The following is a 21,589-nucleotide window of genomic DNA, read 5'->3' as shown; positions in this document are numbered from 1 at the left end:
TACATGAGGTTATGGGGATAGGGCCTGGGCGGGATTGATGTTGGTGCAGGCTCGATGGGCCAAATGACCTCCTCTGGCACTGTAGGGATTCTAAGTGCTAACTTCCCCTGGACAAATGTGCTGGGAATCACTCTTCAAAGCAATGTAAATCGCTAACTTCAGATGGTACTGCCAGTTTTGCCCTGTTACTCTGAAAGAGTTAGTAGGAAATGAACACTTTAACTCCAAAGTAATGACCCAAACATCACCATCCCTATCTCTCCCGTCTGGGACAACCCCCCCTTGCCTGGTCCCCTCCCTGGTAAACCACGTATCATTGAAATTTACCTGCTCCATGCTAACACTGCCATAAAATAGCAGTGTTTCTATGCCCCAATTACTCTGCACTGATGCTGTTGGAGGCACGCTGCACAGCTCCTCTCTCACCCAGCCTGTGTGGAAGATTGAGTGAGACAGGAGCTGTACAATTACAAGGAGGGCAAGTCTGTCAAAAGTGGCAATCTGATGGAGATTGCTCCTTGCAGAAGTTACAGGCTGTGGTATATGAATAAAATGTACTCCAAAGATCTTTCACATGAAGTGAACTCAATATCCAAAACCTGTTTAGCTTCCAAATAGTAAATAAGGTTCTTCTTTTGCAGCACCATGTTAATATGGATATTGGAGCTCTACACAGAAACAGGTTCCTATAGAAGGAAATGAATTACTATAACATTTTATTAGTGATCAGTAATAGAATCCCTACAGTACAGAAGGAAGCCATTCGGCCTATAGAGTCTGCACCGACCACAATCCCACCCAGATCCTATTGCCGCAAACTCACGCATTTACTCTGCTAATCCCCCGGACACTAGGGTCAATTTAGCATGGCCAATCAACCTAACCCGCACATCTTTGGACTGTGGGAGGAAACCGGAGCAGCCGGAGGAAACCCATGCAGACAGGGAGAATGTGCAAACTTCACACAGACAGTGACCGGAGGCCGGAATTGGGCCTGGCGCTGTGAGGCAGCAGTGCTAACCACCGTGCTGTCCCAATCCAATGAAAAAAATGTATGCAACCTCTCATACACTGGAAGATTAAAAAAAGGTCAAAATCTGTTCAAGGATGAGCAGCTAAACCTGTTCGGAATCTATCCTATTTAACAAGCTGGTAGTCCTACACAACATGGTGCGGGCATTCTCAGTATGAAGAGGGAACTTCACCTCCACAAGACACTATTTTCCCAGAATCAAAGTGATTCTTGAGGCGTTCTTTCTTTGCCAGGTAACTCCTAATCCCAAAATTAACTTTCACAGTGAGGGACAAGTTGGAGATTCTCCCCTTTAGGTAAAGCTAGACAAATTTTCCAGTCTTGTTTAAATACTCAAAATTGACCAAACACTACTTCAGGAGGCAATTTCTATGAATTGGAGATGGTTCCCCCATCTCACATTTAAAATGACTGAAAATGTGCATCCACTGTTGTACTTTACTCTGTCCCTTAAGCAACCAGAACCAAACTGATTTTTCAGGACTTAGTACCTTTCTCTTCGAAATAACTTCGAATCCCAAAACTGACCTTTACAGCGAAGGTTAAATTGGAGATTCTTCCCTCTACTTAAGTTAGATGTTTCTTCTAATCTTGTTTAAATCCTTTTGAACTCAGGTCTCTTCAATCAGAGCATAAGCTCCCAATCACATTATTGCATGGTGAACCATAGAAACTTGCTGCTTTTATCTCTTTCAAATTCTTGCAAACTGACATTGTCTGTGAGATTCAGAGATATTTCAGGAAAATCTGGGACTTGTAGGAAAACCCTGCAACTGATCCTACAATGACATTGTATGGACTCTTCTCATCTCAAAACCCATATCCATGTTAAAGTGAATCACATGGGCCTTGTATCCAGGTAGAAATGCTAATTAACTTCCCTTTGGACTACTACTTCATTCAGCCTTGGAAGTAAATAAACAGTTTAAAGTATAACCATTTACAAAACCTAATGTTCCTAACGACTTGGAAACTAACAGTCTATCCACCATTAGCACTGCTGTCTGACCTTTGTTTACAGGTGTGAATATCCTACACCTTCCTCCCAGCAACAACTGGGCCCCTCTTTAACAACCAAGCCACTGTCATCAGCAGAATTATGAACAGGTCACACAACCAACTTTCTTCTCCAATTTTAACCTAAATTAAAGACACAGTCCTGAAATGCAACAATCTCAAACCTCGTACAATATTGCCATGAATAGATGCATCAGGCAAGATTGATTAAGGATGAAATCAAAGTTTTTTTTGCTCTTTACAAGTTACTGCAGTGCATCTTGTAGATGGTACAATTACATTTCAGACTTATTTTATTGGCTATGAAGTGCTTCGGGAAGATATCCCAAGAACATGAAAGGTGTTCTAAAAATGTTGATCTTTTTTCACACTAGAGAAACTGTCTATTCTTGTACCTTATGGTAAAGCTCTGGAGCAATTCGCATGTACAAATCCATGTCTAACTCATTATGGTGTGTAATGAAGGGCTTGGCAACTGCTCCACCTGGGATTATATTCATCATGGGTGTTTCCACCTGTAGAAAAAGGTTAAATTTACATAAATTAAGAGTGATACTTGATTCCATAAAGAAAAATCTAATGTACTGTAGGTGATCCACTAAAAGACAAATTACACAAAAGTTAAAACTACATTTAATTGATAATATTCACAGAACACTTTAGACAAGAAAATAAATCGCAGCAAACATCCAGTATTAACAGTAAATATATTAAATATTCATCAAGTCTGCTGAAGTACTTCACACACAATTTCAGTTCTAGAGAGACCGGATTATCAAAAGGTGAACAAAGATGCTTTAAAAGGAGTTTAATCAGCAAGTACAGAATTCACAATTTCTGCTACCTCGGGTCCACAGTGGCAAACAACCCATCATTGATGCAGAACTTAATACACCATAAGAAAGCAGGTACCATCTTTGGTCAACTCACGAAACATATATAGAATATCAAGCTTATCCTGCGGGTTAAGCTGATGGTTTAGGTCTGTGTGTTCCTTCATCTTGCCACAGGGCTGTGAATCCCGGATGACTTAGGTGATCAAGAAAAGCTCAACAATGACCAAATTAATTGTCTGCGGTGCATTGCATTATGGGTATATCCTAGCATTCCAAAATCTCAAAAGAAGAGCTCCCAATGTTTGTTAGCACTTATCAAACCGAGACAATATCATCGGTTCAGGCATGTCTGTAGGACGGAAAATGGTCACATACTCAAGGAGCTCCTGAATGGTGGGGCAGCCAGAACCAGATGACCAATAGGTCACCCAAAGTTCCGCTTCAAGGATGCTTGCATGCATGACATTGAAGGCCTTAGAAATTGATGACCACACCTGGGAGTCAGGAGCTGAAGACAGCGGAAAACAGCAACACCTCCTGTGGGCTGATGTGCCAATGACTACAGCAGCTTGGCGGCTGATGCCAGCACCAAAAACAGCAACGCATAATCATACTTCGTAGTTCAATGTGTGGCACTTGTGATAAAATCACCAAATATATGTGATTTGATAGTATGATACATTTGTGAATAAGGAAGTACAAATAAATTTGCCTCAAGGATTGGCGTCTTCAGTCATCAGCCAAGGTGCACCATCTCATGGCATCCCATCTTAAATTGATTTGTTTGCTCTGTGCCATCACCTTTCATATGTGGAAGGATGCCGTAAAAGCAAACTCTCTTTCCAACTCACTGGTTGAGAGTTTTGAGGCACACACATAAAAAGTACTAAATGTCACAAATATCATTACTATAACTTCTTAAAAATGTCCAGTTGCACTCCCACCTTAAAAAAAATGTACAACGTTCAATAATATGATACAACTTGCCTCAAGAAATCCCAGATTATCTAAAAATGTCCGTAGATAGGTGATGATTTTGGCCCTGTTGATGAACTTCTGCCTCACATAATTGTTTAAAATCAGATCCAAATACCTCTGACGATATCTAGTTTCCTGTTAGAAGTTAAGAAAGAAAGAATAAACATACATGCCAAAAGCCCCCCAAAAAGATTGCTACCATCCAAGAAGCTGGATATGCAATTTCTTCCCAGACATTTGAAAATAAACTGCTACTGGATGCTTTAAGAGTGCAGGTGCAACATTAAGCTGATTTCCCACACTTGGTACTTTCTATTGACTAGGTAAGCCCAGAAGAGACTTTAAGTGAAAATTATGTGAGCAAATTGCAATTGCCTGAAAATGAAGCACCAGTGAAGCTAAAGCTAATAAAAGAAACAGTAATCATACATGGGTTTCAAACACATGTGGCTGAGTACAGCTGAACAGAATTTGGTATCCATTGCATGCATTATTCATCCAGGTATTGACCCACTACTTTATGGCCACTGCCTGACTTTAGGACGAACCCATTTACAGTTAATGTTATTTCTTTTGGTTTGGCAAAATGGATTGATCAAGATCTTGGCCCAACAGAACCAAATACTCCAGACAGATGAAACAGACCAAAAAATAAATATGCTCTAGGCATAGTGAAGATATATCTAGTTTAAGCTGGGTGCAAGGTCAGGCACTGGGCTGGAAGAAAGAATGCAACGAGGAGATCTAAACATTCTGGGTAAAGCAGGCTGTACAGTGCTGTCAGCAGGTGGAGATTTTGCATTTCTTTTAAAGATCTTGAGATATGGTCAAATGTTATGATGCAATTCTTCTAGCACATTAGATTTTACTAAATAATAATGAGCAACACCATGACTTGTAAAAGAATAATTGAATTCTAAAAAAAATTAAGGATCTAATGAATGACCACAAATATGAAATTATCACCGAGTGGAAACCAACAGAATTGCAATTTTAAAAACAGCTTCTGAATAAAAAAATCAGGTACATGTTCTTTCAAGAAAGTGAAAGATTCATTCCTGACATGTGGCGTGGGCATAAATATACTTTGAACAAGAGAACACATGCGGCTCACCATTATCAGTGAATTAGTATGTATAATTGTGCACCCTAATGGATTTATTTACTCTTGGAATAACATCTGAAATTTTGTATGCTACATTATAAAATGGTAGTCATGATGTGGAGATGCCGGCGTTGGACTGGGGTAAGCACAGTAAGAAGTCTCACAACACCAGGTTAAAGTCCAACAGGTTTATTTGGTAGCAAATACCATAAGCTTTCGGAGCAGAGCTCCTTCGTCAGATGGAGTGGATATCTGTTCTCAAACAGTACACAGACACAGAAATCAAATTACAGAATACTGATTAGAATGCAAATCTCTACAGCCAGCCAGGTCTTAAATGTACAGACAATGTGGGTGGAGGGAGCATTCAACACGGGTTAAAGAGATGTGTATCGTCTCCAGACAGAACAGCTTGTGGAATTCTGCAAGTCCAGGAGGTAAGCTGTGGGGGTTACTGATAATGTGACATAAATCCAACAAGCTGTGGGGGTTACTGATAATGTGACATAAATCCAACATCCCGGTTTAGGCCGTCCTCATGTGTGCGGAACTTGGCTATCAGTTTCTGCTCAGCGACTCTGCGCTGTCGTGTGTCGTAAAGGCCGCCTTGGAGAACGCTTACCTGAAGATCCAAGGCTGAATGCCCGTGACTGCTGAAGTGCTCCCCCACAGGAAGAGAACAGTCTTGCCTGGTGATTGTCGAGCGGTGTTCATTCATCCGTTGTCGTAGCGTCTGCATGGTTTCCCCAATGTACCATGCTTGTTGGATTTATGTCACATTATCAGTAACCCCCACAGCTTACCTCCTGGACTTGCAGAACTCCACAAGCTGTTCTGTCTGGAGACAATACACATCTCTTTAACCTGTGTTGAATGCTCCCTCCACCCACATTGTCTGTACATTTAAGACCTGGCTGGCTGTAGAGATTTGCATTCTAATCAGTATTCTGTAATTTGATTTCTGTGTCTGTGTACCGTTTGAGAACAGATATCCACTCCATCTGACGAAGGAGCTCTGCTCCGAAAGCTTATGGTATTTGCTACCAAATAAACCTGTTGGACTTTAACCTGGTGTTGTGAGACTTCTTACATTATAAAACAACAGGTTGAGATTTGGAGACTTTAGGTGAAAATTATGTGAGCAAATTGGAATTCTGTAAATTTTGCTAATTCTAAAACTGAACAAAAATGAGAAACACAGATTTTGGGTTTAGATTATACAATACTTACAATTAATTACATGCTCCTAATTTGTTAAAAGGAAATACAATGGTTTTACTCAGAGTATGAATCATTAATTGTTTTGACTTTAACACCATGAAGCCATTTCCATTTGAGCAATGCATTTACCTTGTCGCGGAGTCCAAAGTGCAAGTGAGGCAGCATGTGCAGGCAAGGAGATAGAAGCATTATTTCTTTGGGGATTATACTCAGTTCTCCCTTTTTGGTCTTTCCTGGGTTTCCTTGCACTCCAATAATATCACCACGGCGCAGTTTATTGTTTATCTTAACAAATTCCTCTTCAGATTTGTAATTTCTAAAATAATTATCAAAAAACTCAGGAGTTGCACACCAAAACAAAATTCATATAATTTTCCCAATTCCTACAGTAAACATTAAAAAGCATTCTCCAGGTAGAGGCTGCTAAAAGAAGAATTAAAATGACAAGTTTAAGTTTGACACACTCTTTTAGTGGTAATTTAAGCAACAGCAAAATAAAAAAACTACTTCAAGCAGAAAAGATTCTGGCAATTTTAAGTTTCAAAAGTAGATAAACTGAATGGGTCAAATGTGCAAGATTTTGCAACACTCATAAATAAAACTTTCGGCGGCACAGCGGTTAGCACTGCCTCACAGCGCCAGGGACCCGGGTTCAATTCCAGCCTCGGGTCACAGTCTGTGTGGAGTTTGCACGTTCTCCCCGTGTCTGCGTGGGTTTCCTCCAAGTGCTCCGGTTTCCTCCCACAGTCCAAAGATGTATGGATTAGGTGGATTGGCCATGCTAAATTGACCCTAGTGTCAGGTGATTAATAGTAAGGTAAATAGGTGGGGTTACGGGAATAGGGCCTGAGTGGGATTGTGGTCAGTGCAGAATCGATGGGCCAGGTGGCCTCCTTCTGCACTGTAGGGATTCTATGATTTGTGAATTGGACCCACTTTTAGAGAATAGTTCACTCCAATCTGGAACTTAATTAAATGAGAATATACCTGCACGTGGAACATTTGCTTATGAAATAATGGACAAGTCTTACTCAGATCATCTCATGTATGTAAAGAATAAGTCTAATTAAATAGAAAGTTCAATTCCCCCAATAAGTAGCATCTGCACCCTAACTTACTTGGAATTAGCCATAACTTGTAGTTTGACTCCTTCACCACGGAGGTCATAGAAAATTAGTTTGGCACCAGAGGCTCGTTTAGCATGGACACGACCTAGAAAAGAGAGCAAGTATTGCAATTAGCTTCAATATAATCTCCCAAATTCAAATCTGTAGAAATGGGTGCAGTGTTAAATGAAGATTTCTTTTTGCAACAGAACTTCCTGTGTAGAGAAAGTGAAACGGAAGTCAATTCTGTTTACATTTAAAATTGGATAAGCAATACTGGATAATCATCATAAAGTAACAAATAAAGTGTGCAAAGTTGGAAAGATGAGTTTTGTGCTCGAGTTAGTGAGTTTCAATTAGCAGTCAATGACAATCAAACTGATTCATGAACAATTAAAATTAAAACAATCCATTCATCATTGCATTAGTTCTAACTCCAAATTTCTGCCAAATAATTAGGAACAGGAGTGGCCATTCAGCACCTGTTCCCCTCACGATTGATCTGCAAATCAATTCAATTTATCCACTCTTGATGCCAATATCTCGAAAAAAATCTACTTATCTAAAAACTTGAAAATTTCAATTGACCCAGCATCTACAGTCTTTTGAGCAAGTCCAGACTTCCAGTGTGAACAGTGCTTCTGATTTCACTGCCCAAATTCCAAATCCTCTTCGCTAGACAAAATACATCTACCCTAGTACTAAATCACTTAATTTTGAATAAATAGTTTTTGGTAGTACAAAACTGGAGTATTGCGCATGTATACATGTAGACGCGTGCCATGTAACTGAATATGCACACACTCATGCATGTAGACATCCAAGCAGTAAATACATACACACTGTCCCATGTATTTCCTCAGTGAGCTAAGAGTAAGGTAACTTGGACAGCCACTTTATGATTTCCACATTTCAGTGCATGTGGGCATGCTGAAAATTTGTGTCAGGTTTACACTTTAATAATGGTGAGCTCTGTTAACCCTTTCACTATTTCTACAGAGAAACCTGGCCTATTCTTTAACTTGACAAATAGTAAAAGATACACATGCTTAAATCTTTACCTTAACTTTTACAGTGAAGTCTGTTTTACTGAACATATTGAAGTTCTATCTTGTATCTTTCTTCCCTTTGACCTACAATATTGTAACAATGGCTGAAAATAATGATTTGAATCAGAGTTTAGAGGCTTACTTTACTGCAATTTTGTCTTTCACTAGGTGTTAAATGCTATGTAAATGGGACAACCCACTATGACAGTTCATTCTGATGACCAACTGTCTCTATAGACTTCTTGGCCTGCAGATCAGGGGTCACTGGGGAAAGGTGCTAATACAGAGCCTTGCTTCCTTTACTCCTTCTCTCCAAAAGAGATTGCATAATGAAAAAAGGTTGGTGGTGCTTCGTTTCATGTTTAGACATTCTAAATTTGCTCAAATACCCAACCTTTTTTCATGCTAAACAAGCAACAATTTGAATTGATCCAAACAAGAACCGGGACCTCATTGGCATGCTGAAGCAGAATAAAACTGATGATTTTTAATATAGTGGAACTCTTGCTGATTTTCAGAGTAGCTGGACTGCAGCAGCATCTCCTTACCTCTGCACAGCCATTTTGAAGGCGGCGAACTGTGCACTGATAGAAAGGCTTACTATCATAGAGACCCCACAGCTAACCTGGAGGGAGTGAGATTTGTTGGGTTGTGAGGAACTGGAGCAACAAGGAGACAGTTTACAAATGGCTACTTAAAATGTGGCTCATTATGTTTTCACTATTAAATTAGCTCTATATCTGAACATGTGATTGGTTGTAATACTGTTATATTTTGATGTCACCTCAGCAAACCTATTGCCACATTCAAAGCAGGATTGCATTTCTTGAAACTTCAATACTGTACAAATTAGACAGAGGCAGATTCATCTCTGCAGTGCATGGATATAAAGCTTCACCTGGCTGGAGTGCATTCGGGAAAATTGAGCATGTAGGAGGACTACATTCCTGTGGCACAGCCCACTTAAATTTCCCTCCCTAAAGAAGGCAGGCTGCTTTTCAACTATGTGATCTCTGCAATTTGTATTCCTTGAAGCTAAACTCAAATTTCTACAAACTCTTGTTTCACTTTCATTTCTTATTCATTGTGTCATTTGCTTTCTTTAATCCCTTTTGATATTCACGGTGTACATCCAATTAAAAGTTACCAATTTTTAAACTTGTACATAGGTGTTCAATCTTAAAAGTTGTTTTGATTTGGACATGTTGTAGGTTTGCATTTCATTCCTGAAAGTACTTTTGAATTTAAATTAATAACGATTCTTAATTTTTTTTTACCATTGTGAAGCAAATCATTACTATGTGTGTAGAATTGACATGCAAGCACATGTGTATACAAGCACGCACATATATATGCATGCAATTAATGCCCTCATCTCACCACTGTTGGTGATCAACCGGTAGTGCCAGGAAAATCACCTGATCAAGGGACCCAGCACTGGAAAAGCAGTCCAACAGAGAGCCATGCCCTGGTCTTTCTTCGGAACCCCCTAGTTAGCATAGCCAACAATCTTTCCCTGCCCTCAATTATCTGTGGTATGCGTCCCTCAGCAATCCTGGGACTTTGGATGTTGCATTACTGGCAGCTATCACCCTTTCTGGTGATGCAGACAGGCAATAGAGGGCTGCCAACCTCTGGTTAGTAGCATTCAGGGTTGCAAATCTTGTGGAAGGCCTGCCACTGGCCAGTTAATAAACATTTAATTTGGACGGTCCTCGCCCAACGGAGGCACGGCCAGGGTCCTGAATTCTCCATCTGGCAGGTAAACCCTGTTACCAATAATCAAATTACTTAGTTGTTTCAACTGTCCAATGATCCTTCCTGTAAACCATTCCTTTTATGTTAACTGTGTCTTTTATCAATAAAGATATTCCCTTTCTTTTGCAATTTCCCTGTAATTTCTAAAGATCCTGTGGCTGGGAATGTTTAGCTCCCAATCTTGTTCAAGCATTAGCCATGCTAAGTTATCCAATCAGTTCCACTCCTTTGCTCTTTCCCCACAGCCCCATAAATGTTCCTTTTATGAATATATTCACTTTCTTTTTGAAAGTTACCATTGAATCTGTTTCTACCACCCTTTCAGGCAATGCATCCCAGATCATAACAATTCATATCTGGCTTTTTGCCACTTATTATGTGTCCTCTGGTTACTGACCCTCCAGCTAGTGAAACAGATTTTCCCTATTTGCTCTATCAAAACTAATCAATTTTAAGCTTTTCTACGAAATCTCCTCAACCTTCTTTGCTCCAAGGAGACCAATCTCAGCTTTCCCAGCTCTCTGCATAGCTAATACCTTCATCACTAACACCATTATAAAAAATCTCCCCAAAAACTTGACACTTTCTCAAACTTGGGGGGCCCAAAAATAGAACAGCTTCTTCCCTTCTGCCATCAGACTTTTGAATGGACCTACCTTGCATTAAGTTGATCTTTCTCTACACCCTAGCTACGACTGTAACACTACATTCTGCATTCTCTCCTTTCCTTCCCTATGTACGGTATGCTTTGTATAGTGCACAAGAAACAATATTTTTCACTGTATACCAATACATGTGACAATAATAAAATAAAATCAAATAGGCACAATAGCAGAGGTTTAACCAGTATTTCACAAATGTTAATCAGAATTTGCCTGCTTTTATACTTTATGCCTTTATTCATAAACCTAAGGATACCCATACACTTAACGTAGTGCCAGAGTTCAACTCCAGCCTAGGGTGACTGTGTGTCAGGTTTGCACATTCTCCCGGTGTCTGCATGAGTTTCCACCCACAGTCCAAAAATGTACAGGTTAGGTGGATTGGCTATGCTAAATTTCCCCCTAGTCTTCGGGGGATTAGTGGGGTAAATACGTGGGGTTACACGGATAAGGCCTGGGTAAGATACTCTATCGGAGAGTTGGTGCAGACTCAGTAGGCCAAGTGGCCTCCTTCTGCACTGTAGCGATTCTATGGCAATATATCCAAAAGTCAACTTGTCCTGCAAGACTCGTGTATGTAAATCATTGTGTACGTAGATCATTTCCACTGTCACCCCCCCACAAGGTTTTTATTCCTGCATCCACTTTCAAATTACATAATTTAGTTTATATTCACTCTCCTCCTTGTTCTTTCCATTTTTAATGTTGAAACTGTCTCATTAAAATTAGGCTGGTGATTATGGTTAGGTTTATTTTAGTGTGTGACTGTCTCAAATCATATTCCACTTTAATTTTGACGAAAGTTTATTTGAAGAAAAGTAAAATATAAATGCGAAAGGTGCAGATTTGAAAAGATCTTACCTGCTACAGACAAGATAATATCACAGAGATGGTCGCCAGGCTGCAGATTGCTATACTTTTCAATGAACTCTGTTAAGGACAGATCGACATGGAATTTATGAGGATATGGATTCTCATTAGTCTCCTTCAGATGTTGGATGGCCTGTGTTCGAATTTTGTAGTATTGCTGAAAAGGAAGAGTATAATACATGGTCAACATATTTTAAATAAAATATACTCTATAACATGGAAAAATGCCACAAGGCCTTTCTTAGTAACATAACCAGATGAAAGCGGACTCAGAGTAAAGAAACAGATATTAGGAGTGACGGTCAAAAGTTCGGCCAAAGAAATAGATTTTATGGATGATCTTACAGAGGAGAAGCCAGAGAGATTTAGCAAAGGATTTTCAGAGCAGATGGCTGAAGGCAGAGGTACCAATGGTGCTCCAAAAAGAGGAGAAAGATGCCCAACGGGCTAGAGATGCAGGAATTCAGCTTTGGGGATGGAAATGTTGATGGATTGAAGGAAAGTACAGCGATATTAATGGATACTCTGGCAGTCAAAATTAAAAAGAAAATGAATCAAACCATTTCAATTACCATTAACCAAATTGTTTAATGCGACAAATTGTCTTTCATGCTACAGTCACATCCCATCCTGGTTTCCCCTACTGGGATTCTTTCCAACATCACAAAATTCTTAGAACCACAATACTCAGATATTTGCGTTATAAAAGTCCTCACACTCACATTAGGATCAAGGGTTTCTTCATCTCCACTTATGTCAATTCCATCAACCTTCTTGGTTTCGAGCGCTTGCTTTTCAGCTAACTCTTTTGTTTTAATTTCCTTCTCAGCAGCTTTCTTCTCTGCTTTCATACGCCTCTTCAGCTCGCTACAAAAATTAGAACATGGAAATGTAAAATTAATTCTACAAGTACTACAGCTAAACCGATTTAGTTAAAAGGGAGTTATTGTTCTTAAACGGCATTAAAATATTTTGGAACTAGGGGCAAGAAAGGTTGGCACCATCATATCAAGAGTGGGAGACAAAGGAAAAGAACACGTCGATTTTCCACAGAGTAATTACTGATTTGCTTCACAAATATGCAAAAAAAATAAAATCGTTTTTTTTAAAGATTCGATATTAATTTAAATTCAAAAATACTTTCAGGAACAAAATACAAACCTACAATATGTCCAAATCAAAAAACTTTAATACTGAACATCTACAAACAAATACATGTTTTAAAAAGGGCAACCTTTAACTGGACGTTCGCCATGAACATCAAAAGGGATTAAAGAAAGCAAATGATGCGATAAATAAGAAATGAAAGTGAAACAAGAGTTTGTAGAAATTTGAGTTTAGCTTCAAGGAATACAAATTGCAGAGATCACATAGTTGAAAAGCAGCCTGCCTTCTTTAGGGAGGAAATTTAAGTGGGTTGTGCCACAGGAATGTAGTCCTTCTACCCGCTCAATTTTCCCGAATGCACTCCAGCCAGGTGAAGCTTTACACCCATGCACTACAGAGATAAAACTGCCTCAGTCTAATAATTGGTACACTATTGAAGTGTCAATAAATGCAATTCTGCATACGTTTGCTGAGGTGAAAACAAAATATAATAGTATTATAACCAATCACATGCTCAGATATATAGAGGTAATTTAATAGTGAAAACACAATGAGCCACATTTTAAGTAGCCATTTGTAAGCTGTCTCCTTGTTGCTCCAGTTCCTCATAACCCAACAAATCCCACTTCCCTCCAAATTAGCTGTGGGGTTTCTATGATAGTAAGCCCTTCCGTCAGTGCACAGTTGGCCTTCTTCAAAGTGGCATCAGACTGTACACAGGTAAGGAGGTGCTGCTGCAGTCCCGCTGGTCTGAAAATCAGCAAGAGTTCCACTATATTAAAAATCATCAGTTTTATTCTACTTCAGCATGCCAGTGAGGTCCCGATTCTTGTTTGGACCAATTCAAATGCTCGTTTAGCATGAAAAAAGGTTGGGTATTTGAACAAATTTAGAATGTCTAAACATGAAACAAAGCACCACCAACCTTTTTTCATTATGCAATCTCTTCTGAAGAAGAGGAGTAAAGGAAGCAAAGCTCTGTATTGGCACCTTTCCCCAGTGACCCCTGATCTGCAGGCCAAGAAGCCTATGGAGACAGTTGGTCATCATAATGAACTGTCATAGTGGGTTGTCCCATTTACATAGCATTTAACACCTAGTGAAAGACAAAATAGATAGAATCAGACTATTCAATCAGCATGGTTACTTTGCACAAATCCAATTACAGTAAAGTAAGCCTCTAAACTCTGATTCAAATCATTCTTTTCAACCATTGTTACAATATTGTAGGTCAAAGGAAAGAAAGTTATAAGATAGAACTTCAGTTTCTTCAGTAAAACAGACTTCACTGTAAAATTTAGGATAAAGGTTTAAGCATGTGCATCTTTACCAATTGTTAGGTTAAAGAATAGGTCAGATTTTTCTGTAGGGTTAACAGTGCTCACCATTATTAAAGTGTAAACCTGACAGAGGATTTCAGCATGCCCACAGTCAAATGTGGAAATCAGAAGTTGCTGTCCAAGTTATCCTGCTCTTACCTCACTGAGGAAAATACATGGGAGTGTGAAGTTGCTATATTTACCGCTTAGATAAGGACCAAACTTGCCAGAAAGATTTGGGGCTTTTCCATTTGAGTGTTAGTACCCTTTTAATGGCATGATTATTCTGTATTATTGCCGAACCACCACTTTAACTGAGCAATAATTTTGACAGGTGTGGATCCTCATTTCTTCAGGTTTGAATTATTTATTTCATCCAATTTTTCTGTGCCCAATCTATCTCCTGCTCTTTGTTTTCTGATATTCTTAACTTATACATCCTGGCAAATGCTGCACTACCCATTTATAACTCTTCAAGCTGATTGGTTAAGGAGGCACAGTTGTTTGCCCTGTTTGCCCAGGTCCGGGTGAAATGGCTCTCGAACCACAGCAGGTTAATGTTCAAATCTCCTCCAAAACTCTGGGCAAAAGTGAAAGTAATGAACAGCTGGTGCTATTTGTTCTCATGTTGACAGCAAAATCTGGTCCTTTGTATAAAGGTCATAACCAGGAGGAAGACTGTAAAAATTAAAAAGGCATTTTGCCAATAATTTTGGAGTTTACAGATTTACAGAAAGCAAATTAGCTAAGATCTTAAAACAGGCATGGCAATTGTGGTTAACCCATGCCTGTTGAACAACAGGCAGAATGTTACCATTCTGATGGTCTGATTTTCATGTGCCGCCAGTGCTAACCTGTTTTAAGGAGGCAGCACTGCTGCCTCACAGCACCTGGGTGACTGTCTGTGTCGAAGTTGCACATTCTCCTTATGTCTGCATGGATTTCCTTTGGGTTCTCCAGTTTCCCACAGTCCAAAGATGTGCAGGTTAGGTGGATTGGCCATGGTAAATGTGTGCTGTTACGGGGATAGGGCGGTGGCATGAGCCTGGATGAAATGCTCTGTCGGAGAGTTGGTGCAGGCTCCATGGGCCTAATGGCTTCCATCTACACTTTAGGTATTCTATGATTCAACAATCTCTTAATCAGTTTTCAACATGAAAATTCATATGCGAAGTGTGAGAAGGCATGGTATCATGACAGTCATATCAACCAAACATGCTGCAGAATGCTGACTTATGTTTGATCAAATTAAAGTTAATATTTAGAAAGAGATTACAATACCCAAACACACCCAACCCTCAGCTCCAAAGTCACACTCCACACAAGCATAACATGAAGCAAATGGACAGCATGAGTTCCCAGTGGCCACTGCTGCCGCATAGCGCCAGGGACCTGGTTTGGGTCACTGTCTGTGCAGAGTCTGCATGTTCTCCCCGTGTGTTTCCTCCAGGTGCCCTGGTTTCCTTCCACAGTCCAAAAGACGTGCTGATTCCGTGCATTGGCTGTGCTAAACTCTCCCTCAGTGTACCCGGACAGGCGCCCGAGTCACCTGACGAAGAGGCAGCGCTCCGAAAGCTAGTGGCTTTTGCTACCAAATAAACCTGTTGGACTTAAACCTGGTGTTGTGAGACTTCTTACTGAGTTTACCCCAGTCCAACGCTGGCATCCCCACATCATGATTCTTCTTTATGCAGGACAAAGAAAACTGCAAAGCTGTTAAACTGCAAGTTCAACCCGATGTAAAGTAGTGATTCACTGTCCCACTTTACTCGGTGTCAAAACTAATACTTGTGGGAATCTTGACGAAGTAAGAAGTCTCACAACACCAGGTTAAAGTCCAACAGGTTTATTTGTAGCAAACGCCACAATCTTGACGAAGCCAACCATTTCATACAAACCACATCCTGGTTTAATGTTTTATTTGAAAATGACATGTTTTTTGAAAGTGCCGCACTCTCGAAAATGCCTTTGAGCGGTGCCTCCTTAAATCATGTGAAGTTATTGCTATAAGCGAGGGGATTTTGACTCAGTTTCAGTGGAGGAACCGATTATACAACGATCAGATCGAGATGCTGAGAGATTTGCTGGTGTCCCCCATTCACCTGCTGCCCTTTGCGGCGTGGCTCCCAATAATGAACCTTCGCTGCACCCAGAGAAAGCGAAAGCGCTCGCGGGTGATCGACACCGAAAGGCAGCAATGGCCGCAGAGCGCCATGGGACATGTAGTTCATCACGGCATCACTCTCCCTGTACAGCTGCCGTAAGGAACTACAGAGTCCAGCATGCACCGCGCGAAACTGACGCAATGCACGAGCAGAGAAAGGGGCACGCGAGGAGACCGTTAGGCCCTGCTCTTTAACCGTTGGGACGGTCCGGGGTGAATCTGGCTGGAAACGGGAATCCACTGCCGTTACCTGCAAGGCGAAAAGGGCGCCCAGAAGCGGGGTTACCTACTTTTTGCTCAGTTTGCTGTCTCCACCGCTCGCTGCTGCCTCGCTGTCCGCCATGTTGAATAAGAAACTGAAAGGGGCGTTTCAGGTTCGTTTTAATTCCTTCCGCGGCGCCGACTAACCTCCGCATCTGTGGAGAGGAGGAAATGGAACATTTTCGCAGTTCATTAAGAATGAAACTCATTTGGGTTTAAGAATGTTACAAACTCCGATGAAAGTAATTATCAACTCTACTTCAATTTCTCTTTAATAATCATGAGCTCCCACCCACTTATATTTTTATAATATTCATAATAGTGTGTTGACTAGAAAAGTTATGAAAAACTGCCTGGTATTAGGGTCCTGGACTAGAACCCCAAGGTATATTATGAAGCCAGACTGTACCCCAGCAATTTTTCTATTTTGGCATAAATGTGAGGAAATGATGCTTCTTCATTCCAGGAGTAATTCCACTGCCAAGTTTGGGATTTTTAAAAATCAAAACAAAAGCTTAAGTACAACTCCAACAAAATGAAGCAACTTAACAGTTGAACAATCTTTAAACATGAAAAAAACTCTAATTTCCAATATATCATTGTTACAGTTCCAAATAAGCAACACTCTTCATACAGACTTGAAACCCACTTTAAATGTAGTTAGCAATCATAAATGTGCTTGATAGACTTCAGAGCGATTTAGAGGCATGTTAAATTCTCTCAAATTCAACCAGAGATGTCCAACTCCTTTCTGCAAAAGCCTGTTTTTCTCTGCCACAGATCAAGGAGTGCATGCAAACCACAATATCACATGATCCTGTCAATCATTTTAATCTAAAATCTCTTGGGAATTTAAGTAAACAAAAGTCAATTAACACTACTTAACCACTTGCAAGGTTGAAATGAGTCACCTTCCACACCCGTTGAGCACTGCAGGGGCTGGGGTGCATTATAGATCCCGATAATCACATTTTGATTTGATGTTTTAAGTTTCCTTTGCACTTTATTTCTGTTCGGGCTGTTCTCCCTCCTTTTGGGGAGCTGCCTCTTTTACTTTGTCCCGAAGTTCATTTGAGTTGGTTTATTTGGTTTGCCCTAAAAGACAAAAAAAAGGTTGAAATGAGTCATTATGAGCTGACTTCCAGACTTACCAACCACCTGCAGAAAAAAGATGAACTTTAAAACATTCTCCTGAAACAAAAAACTATAATTTGCGCTTTATGATGAACACTCTGAACAATATGTTTTGTCTGTACAGCATACAAGAAACAAACTTTTCACTGTATCCCAATAGATGTGACAATAAATCAAATAATAAATTAAATCAAATCACTAGGAAGTGGTATATAAAGTAGTAACTGCACAACACAGCTTCCACAAACTGTAATCAGAAGGAAGCCATTTGATCCATCATGTCAGCTTTGCAGTCCCATTCCCCTACTCTATCCTGCAGCCCTTAGGGGAAATAACTAAGTATCTATCCACTTTTGCTGTGGAGATGCCGGCATTGGACTGGGTTGGGCACAGTAAGAAGTCTCACAACAGCAGGTTAAAGTCCAACAGGTTTATTTGGTATTACGAGCTTTTGGAGCGCTGCTCCTTCATCAGGTGAGTGGAGAGTTGGGTTCACAACCAGAGCATGTATTGACCACTTTTCTTTTGAAATCATTGATTATCTCCATTACCACCACTATTTCAAATCTCTGCAAATTTCCTGCAGATTTTCTCAATTTTGTCCCATATTCAGAGGGCACTGGAATTCACTAGTGTAATTGTTGCTTCTCAACTCAAACCAAAACCAAGTATATTCTGACCTTGTCCCCTCAAGGGCACCCTCTCTTTCCAACATTACAATGTTTTTCCTAATCGATACCATCATCCCAGCTTCTTTTCTTTCCTTCACGATCTTTTTTGAACACTTTGGGTGAATTCTGAGGAGAAATAAATACAGACACTAACTTAGATTCAGAGCGGAGTGTGTATTTGACCACAGCCAATCTGTGTGCTTAAAGATACTTTGTGTTATTGAGACCATTGTAGCCTAAAATGTAATCTGTGCTAATCTTAAAATCTGTATTTGTTAAACTAAGGGGAGAGTAAAGGGTAGGTTGCGGGGAGGGGATCAAAATGAGGTGACTGAGAGTGAGGAAGGTAGCTCGCAAACAGAGAAGGGTTATAGGCAGTGCAAGAGGGTGGATGGACAGGGAATAGAGAAGGGGAGAGCTCAGACCAAAGGATTGAGATGTGTTTACTTTAATGCCAGGAGTATAGTGAATAAAGGGGATGAGCTCAGAGCGTGGATCGATGCCTGGAAGTGTGATGTGGTGGCCATTACGGAGACTTGGATGTCTCAGGGACAGGACTGGATACTCCAGGTGCCGGGATTCAGATGTTTCAGGAAGGACAGGGAGGAAGGCAAGAGAGGGGGTGGAATGGCACTGCTGATCAGGGATAGTGTCACAGCTGTAGAGAAGGTGTATGCTGTGGAGGGATTGTCCACCGAGTCTGTGGGTGGAAGTTCAGAGTGGGAAGGGGCCGGTCACTTTGCTGGGAGTTTTCTATAGGCCGTCCAATAGTAACAGGGAGGTGGAGGAGCAGATAGGGAAACAGATCCTGGAGAAATGCAGTAATAGCAGAGTTGTTGTGATGGGAGACTTTAATTTCCCAAACATAGATTGGAATATCCCTAGGGTAAGGGGACTGGATGGGGAAGAGTTCGTTAGGTGTGTTCAGGAGGGTTTCCTGACACAGCATGTGGACAAGCCTACAAGAGGAGAGGCTGTACTTGATCTGATACTGACCAATGAACCTGGACAGGTGTCAGATCTCTCAGTGGGAGAGCATCTTGGGGATAGCGATCATAACTCTATCTCCTTTAGGCTTGCATTGGAAAAAGAGAGGATCAGGCAAGCTAGGTGTTTATATGGAGTAAGGGGAAATATGAAGACATTAGACAGCAAATTAGAGGAGTAAATTGGAAGGAGGTATTCTCGGGGAAATGTACTGAAGAGAGGTGGCAGTTTTTCAAGGAATGTCTGTCTAGAGTTCTACAGGACAACGTTCCGAGCAGACAGGGAGGTGTTGGTCGGTTAAAGGAACCGTGGTGCACGAAAGCTGTGCGGGACCTAGTCGAGAAGAAAAGGAAAGCGTACAAAAGGCTCAGAGAGCTTGGTGAAGATAGGGATTTAGAAGAGTATACGGCTTGTAGGAAGGGACTAAAGAAGGAAATTAGGAGAGCCAGAAGGGGTCACGAGAAGGCCCTGGCAGGTAGGATTAAGGAGAACCCTAAGGCATTGTATAAATATGTGAAGAGTAAAAGGATGAGACGTGACGGAATAGGGCCTACAAAAGGTGAAGGCGGGAAAGTCTGTACGGAACCAGTAGAAATGGCAGAGGTGCTCAATGAGTATTTTGCCTCGGTTTTCACAGGAGAAAGACCTGGGTGGATGTACTGCGGACGTGCGGTGGACTGAAAGGATTGAGTATGTGGACTTTAAGAAAGAGGTTGTGCTGGAATCTTTGAATGCCATCAAGATAGATAAATCGCCGGGTCCGGATGGGATGTACCCCAGGTTACTGTGGGAGGCGAGGGAAGAGATTGCAGAGCCTCTGGCGATGATCTTTGCGTCGTCGATGGAGACGGGAGAGGTGCCGGAGGATTGCGGATGTGGTTCCTATTTTCAAGAAGGGGAATAGGGATAGCCCAGGTAATTACTGACCGGTGAGTCTAACCTCAGTGGTTGGTAAACTGATGGAGAAGATCCTGAGGGACAGGATATATGAGCATTTAGAGAGGTTTAGTATGCTCAAGAATACTCAGCATGGCTTTGTCAAGGGCAGATCGTGCCTTACGAGCCTGGTGGAGTTCTTCGAAAATGTGACTAAACACATTGACGAAGGGAAGGCGGTAGATGTGGTTAATATGGATTTTAGCAAGGCGTTCAATAAAGTCCCCCATGCAAGGCTTCTAGAAAAAGTGAGAGGGCATGGGATCCAAGGGGCTGCTGCCCGGTGGATCCAGAACTGGCTTGCCCAAAGGAGGCAGAGAGTGGGTATAGATGGGTCTTTTTCTAAATGGAGGTCAGTCACCAGTGGTGTGCCCCAGGGATCTGTTCTAGGACCCTTGCTGTTTGTCATTTTCATAAATGACCTGGATGAGGAAGCGGAGGGATGGGTTGGTAAGTTTGCCGACGACACGAAGGTTGGTGGGGTTGTGGATAGTCTGGAGGGATGTCAGAAGTTAGAGGGACATAGATAGGATGCAAGACTGGGCGGACAAGTGGCAGATGGGCTTCAACCCAGATAAATGCGTCGTGGTCCATTTTGGTAGGTGAAATGGGATGAAGGAGTACAATATAAAGGGAAAGACTCTTAGTACGGTAGAGGTTCAGAAGGACCTTGGGGTCTGGGTCTATAGGACTCTAAAATCGGCCCTGCAGGTGGAGGAGGTGGTTAAGAAGGCGTATGGTGTGCTGGCCTTTATCAATCGAGGGATTGAGTTTAGGAGTCCGGGAATAATGATGCAACTATATAAGACCCTCGTCAGACCCCACTTGGAGTACTGTGCTCAGTTCTGGTCGCCTCACTATAGGAAGGATGTGGAAAAGATTGAAAGGGTGCAGAGGAGATTTACAAGGATGTTGCCTGGATTGAGTGGCATGCCTTATGAGGATAGGCTGAGGGAGCTCGGTCTTTTCTCCTTGGAGAGACGAAGGATGAGAGGAGACCTAATAGAGGTGTATAAGATGTTGAGAGGCATAGATCGGGTGGACTCTCAGGCTTTTTCCCAGCGTGGAAATGTCTGCTACGAGAGGACATAGGTTTAGGGTGCTGGGGGGTAGGTACAGGGGAGATGTTAGGGGTAAGTTTTTCACACAGAGGGTGGTGGGCGAGTGGAATCGGCTGCCGTCAGTGGTGGTGGAGGTGAACTCAATAGGGTCTTTTAAGAGACTCCTGGATGAGCACATAGAGCTTAATAGGATGGAGGGTTATAGGTAGGTCTAGAAGGTAGGGATGTGTTCGGCACAACTTGTGGGCCAAAGGGCCTGTTTGTGCTGTAGTTTTTCCATGTTCTATTGGCCGGGATTCTCAGGAAAAAAAATT

The 21,589-nt window shown here is 41.3% G+C and overlaps 1 protein-coding gene across 3 annotated transcripts in view; it reads right to left on the bottom strand.

Moving 5' to 3' along the window:
* Positions 1 to 17,264, bottom strand: part of kars1 (lysyl-tRNA synthetase 1) — a 31,712-nt gene extending 14,448 nt beyond the window's left edge. Inside the window, exons 1-9 of one of the 3 annotated variants that reach the window (XM_078210662.1) lie at positions 17,136 to 17,264; positions 16,516 to 16,641; positions 13,668 to 13,838; positions 12,358 to 12,502; positions 11,627 to 11,792; positions 7,309 to 7,402; positions 6,320 to 6,506; positions 3,874 to 3,999; positions 2,446 to 2,565 (exon numbers count right to left, since the gene is read on the bottom strand). In XM_078210662.1, coding sequence (XP_078066788.1) covers positions 2,446 to 2,565; positions 3,874 to 3,999; positions 6,320 to 6,506; positions 7,309 to 7,402; positions 11,627 to 11,792; positions 12,358 to 12,502; positions 13,668 to 13,792 — 963 coding nt within the window. In that variant the 5' untranslated portion in view covers positions 13,793 to 13,838; positions 16,516 to 16,641; positions 17,136 to 17,264. Of the gene's footprint in view, positions 1 to 2,445; positions 2,566 to 3,873; positions 4,000 to 6,319; positions 6,507 to 7,308; positions 7,403 to 11,626; positions 11,793 to 12,357; positions 12,503 to 13,667; positions 13,839 to 16,163; positions 16,222 to 16,515; positions 16,642 to 17,135 lie in introns of those variants that run through there. The other 2 variants (XM_078210665.1, XM_078210663.1) reach the window with 2 other exon arrangements.
* Between the last annotated feature and the right edge of the window lie 4,325 nt (positions 17,265 to 21,589).

The sequence above is a fragment of the Mustelus asterias genome, chromosome 4, assembly GCF_964213995.1.
Source record: "Mustelus asterias chromosome 4, sMusAst1.hap1.1, whole genome shotgun sequence".
NCBI lineage: Eukaryota > Metazoa > Chordata > Chondrichthyes > Carcharhiniformes > Triakidae > Mustelus > Mustelus asterias.
Note: the sequence above shows the minus strand (reverse complement) of the source record. Positions and strands in the feature narration are given on the sequence as shown.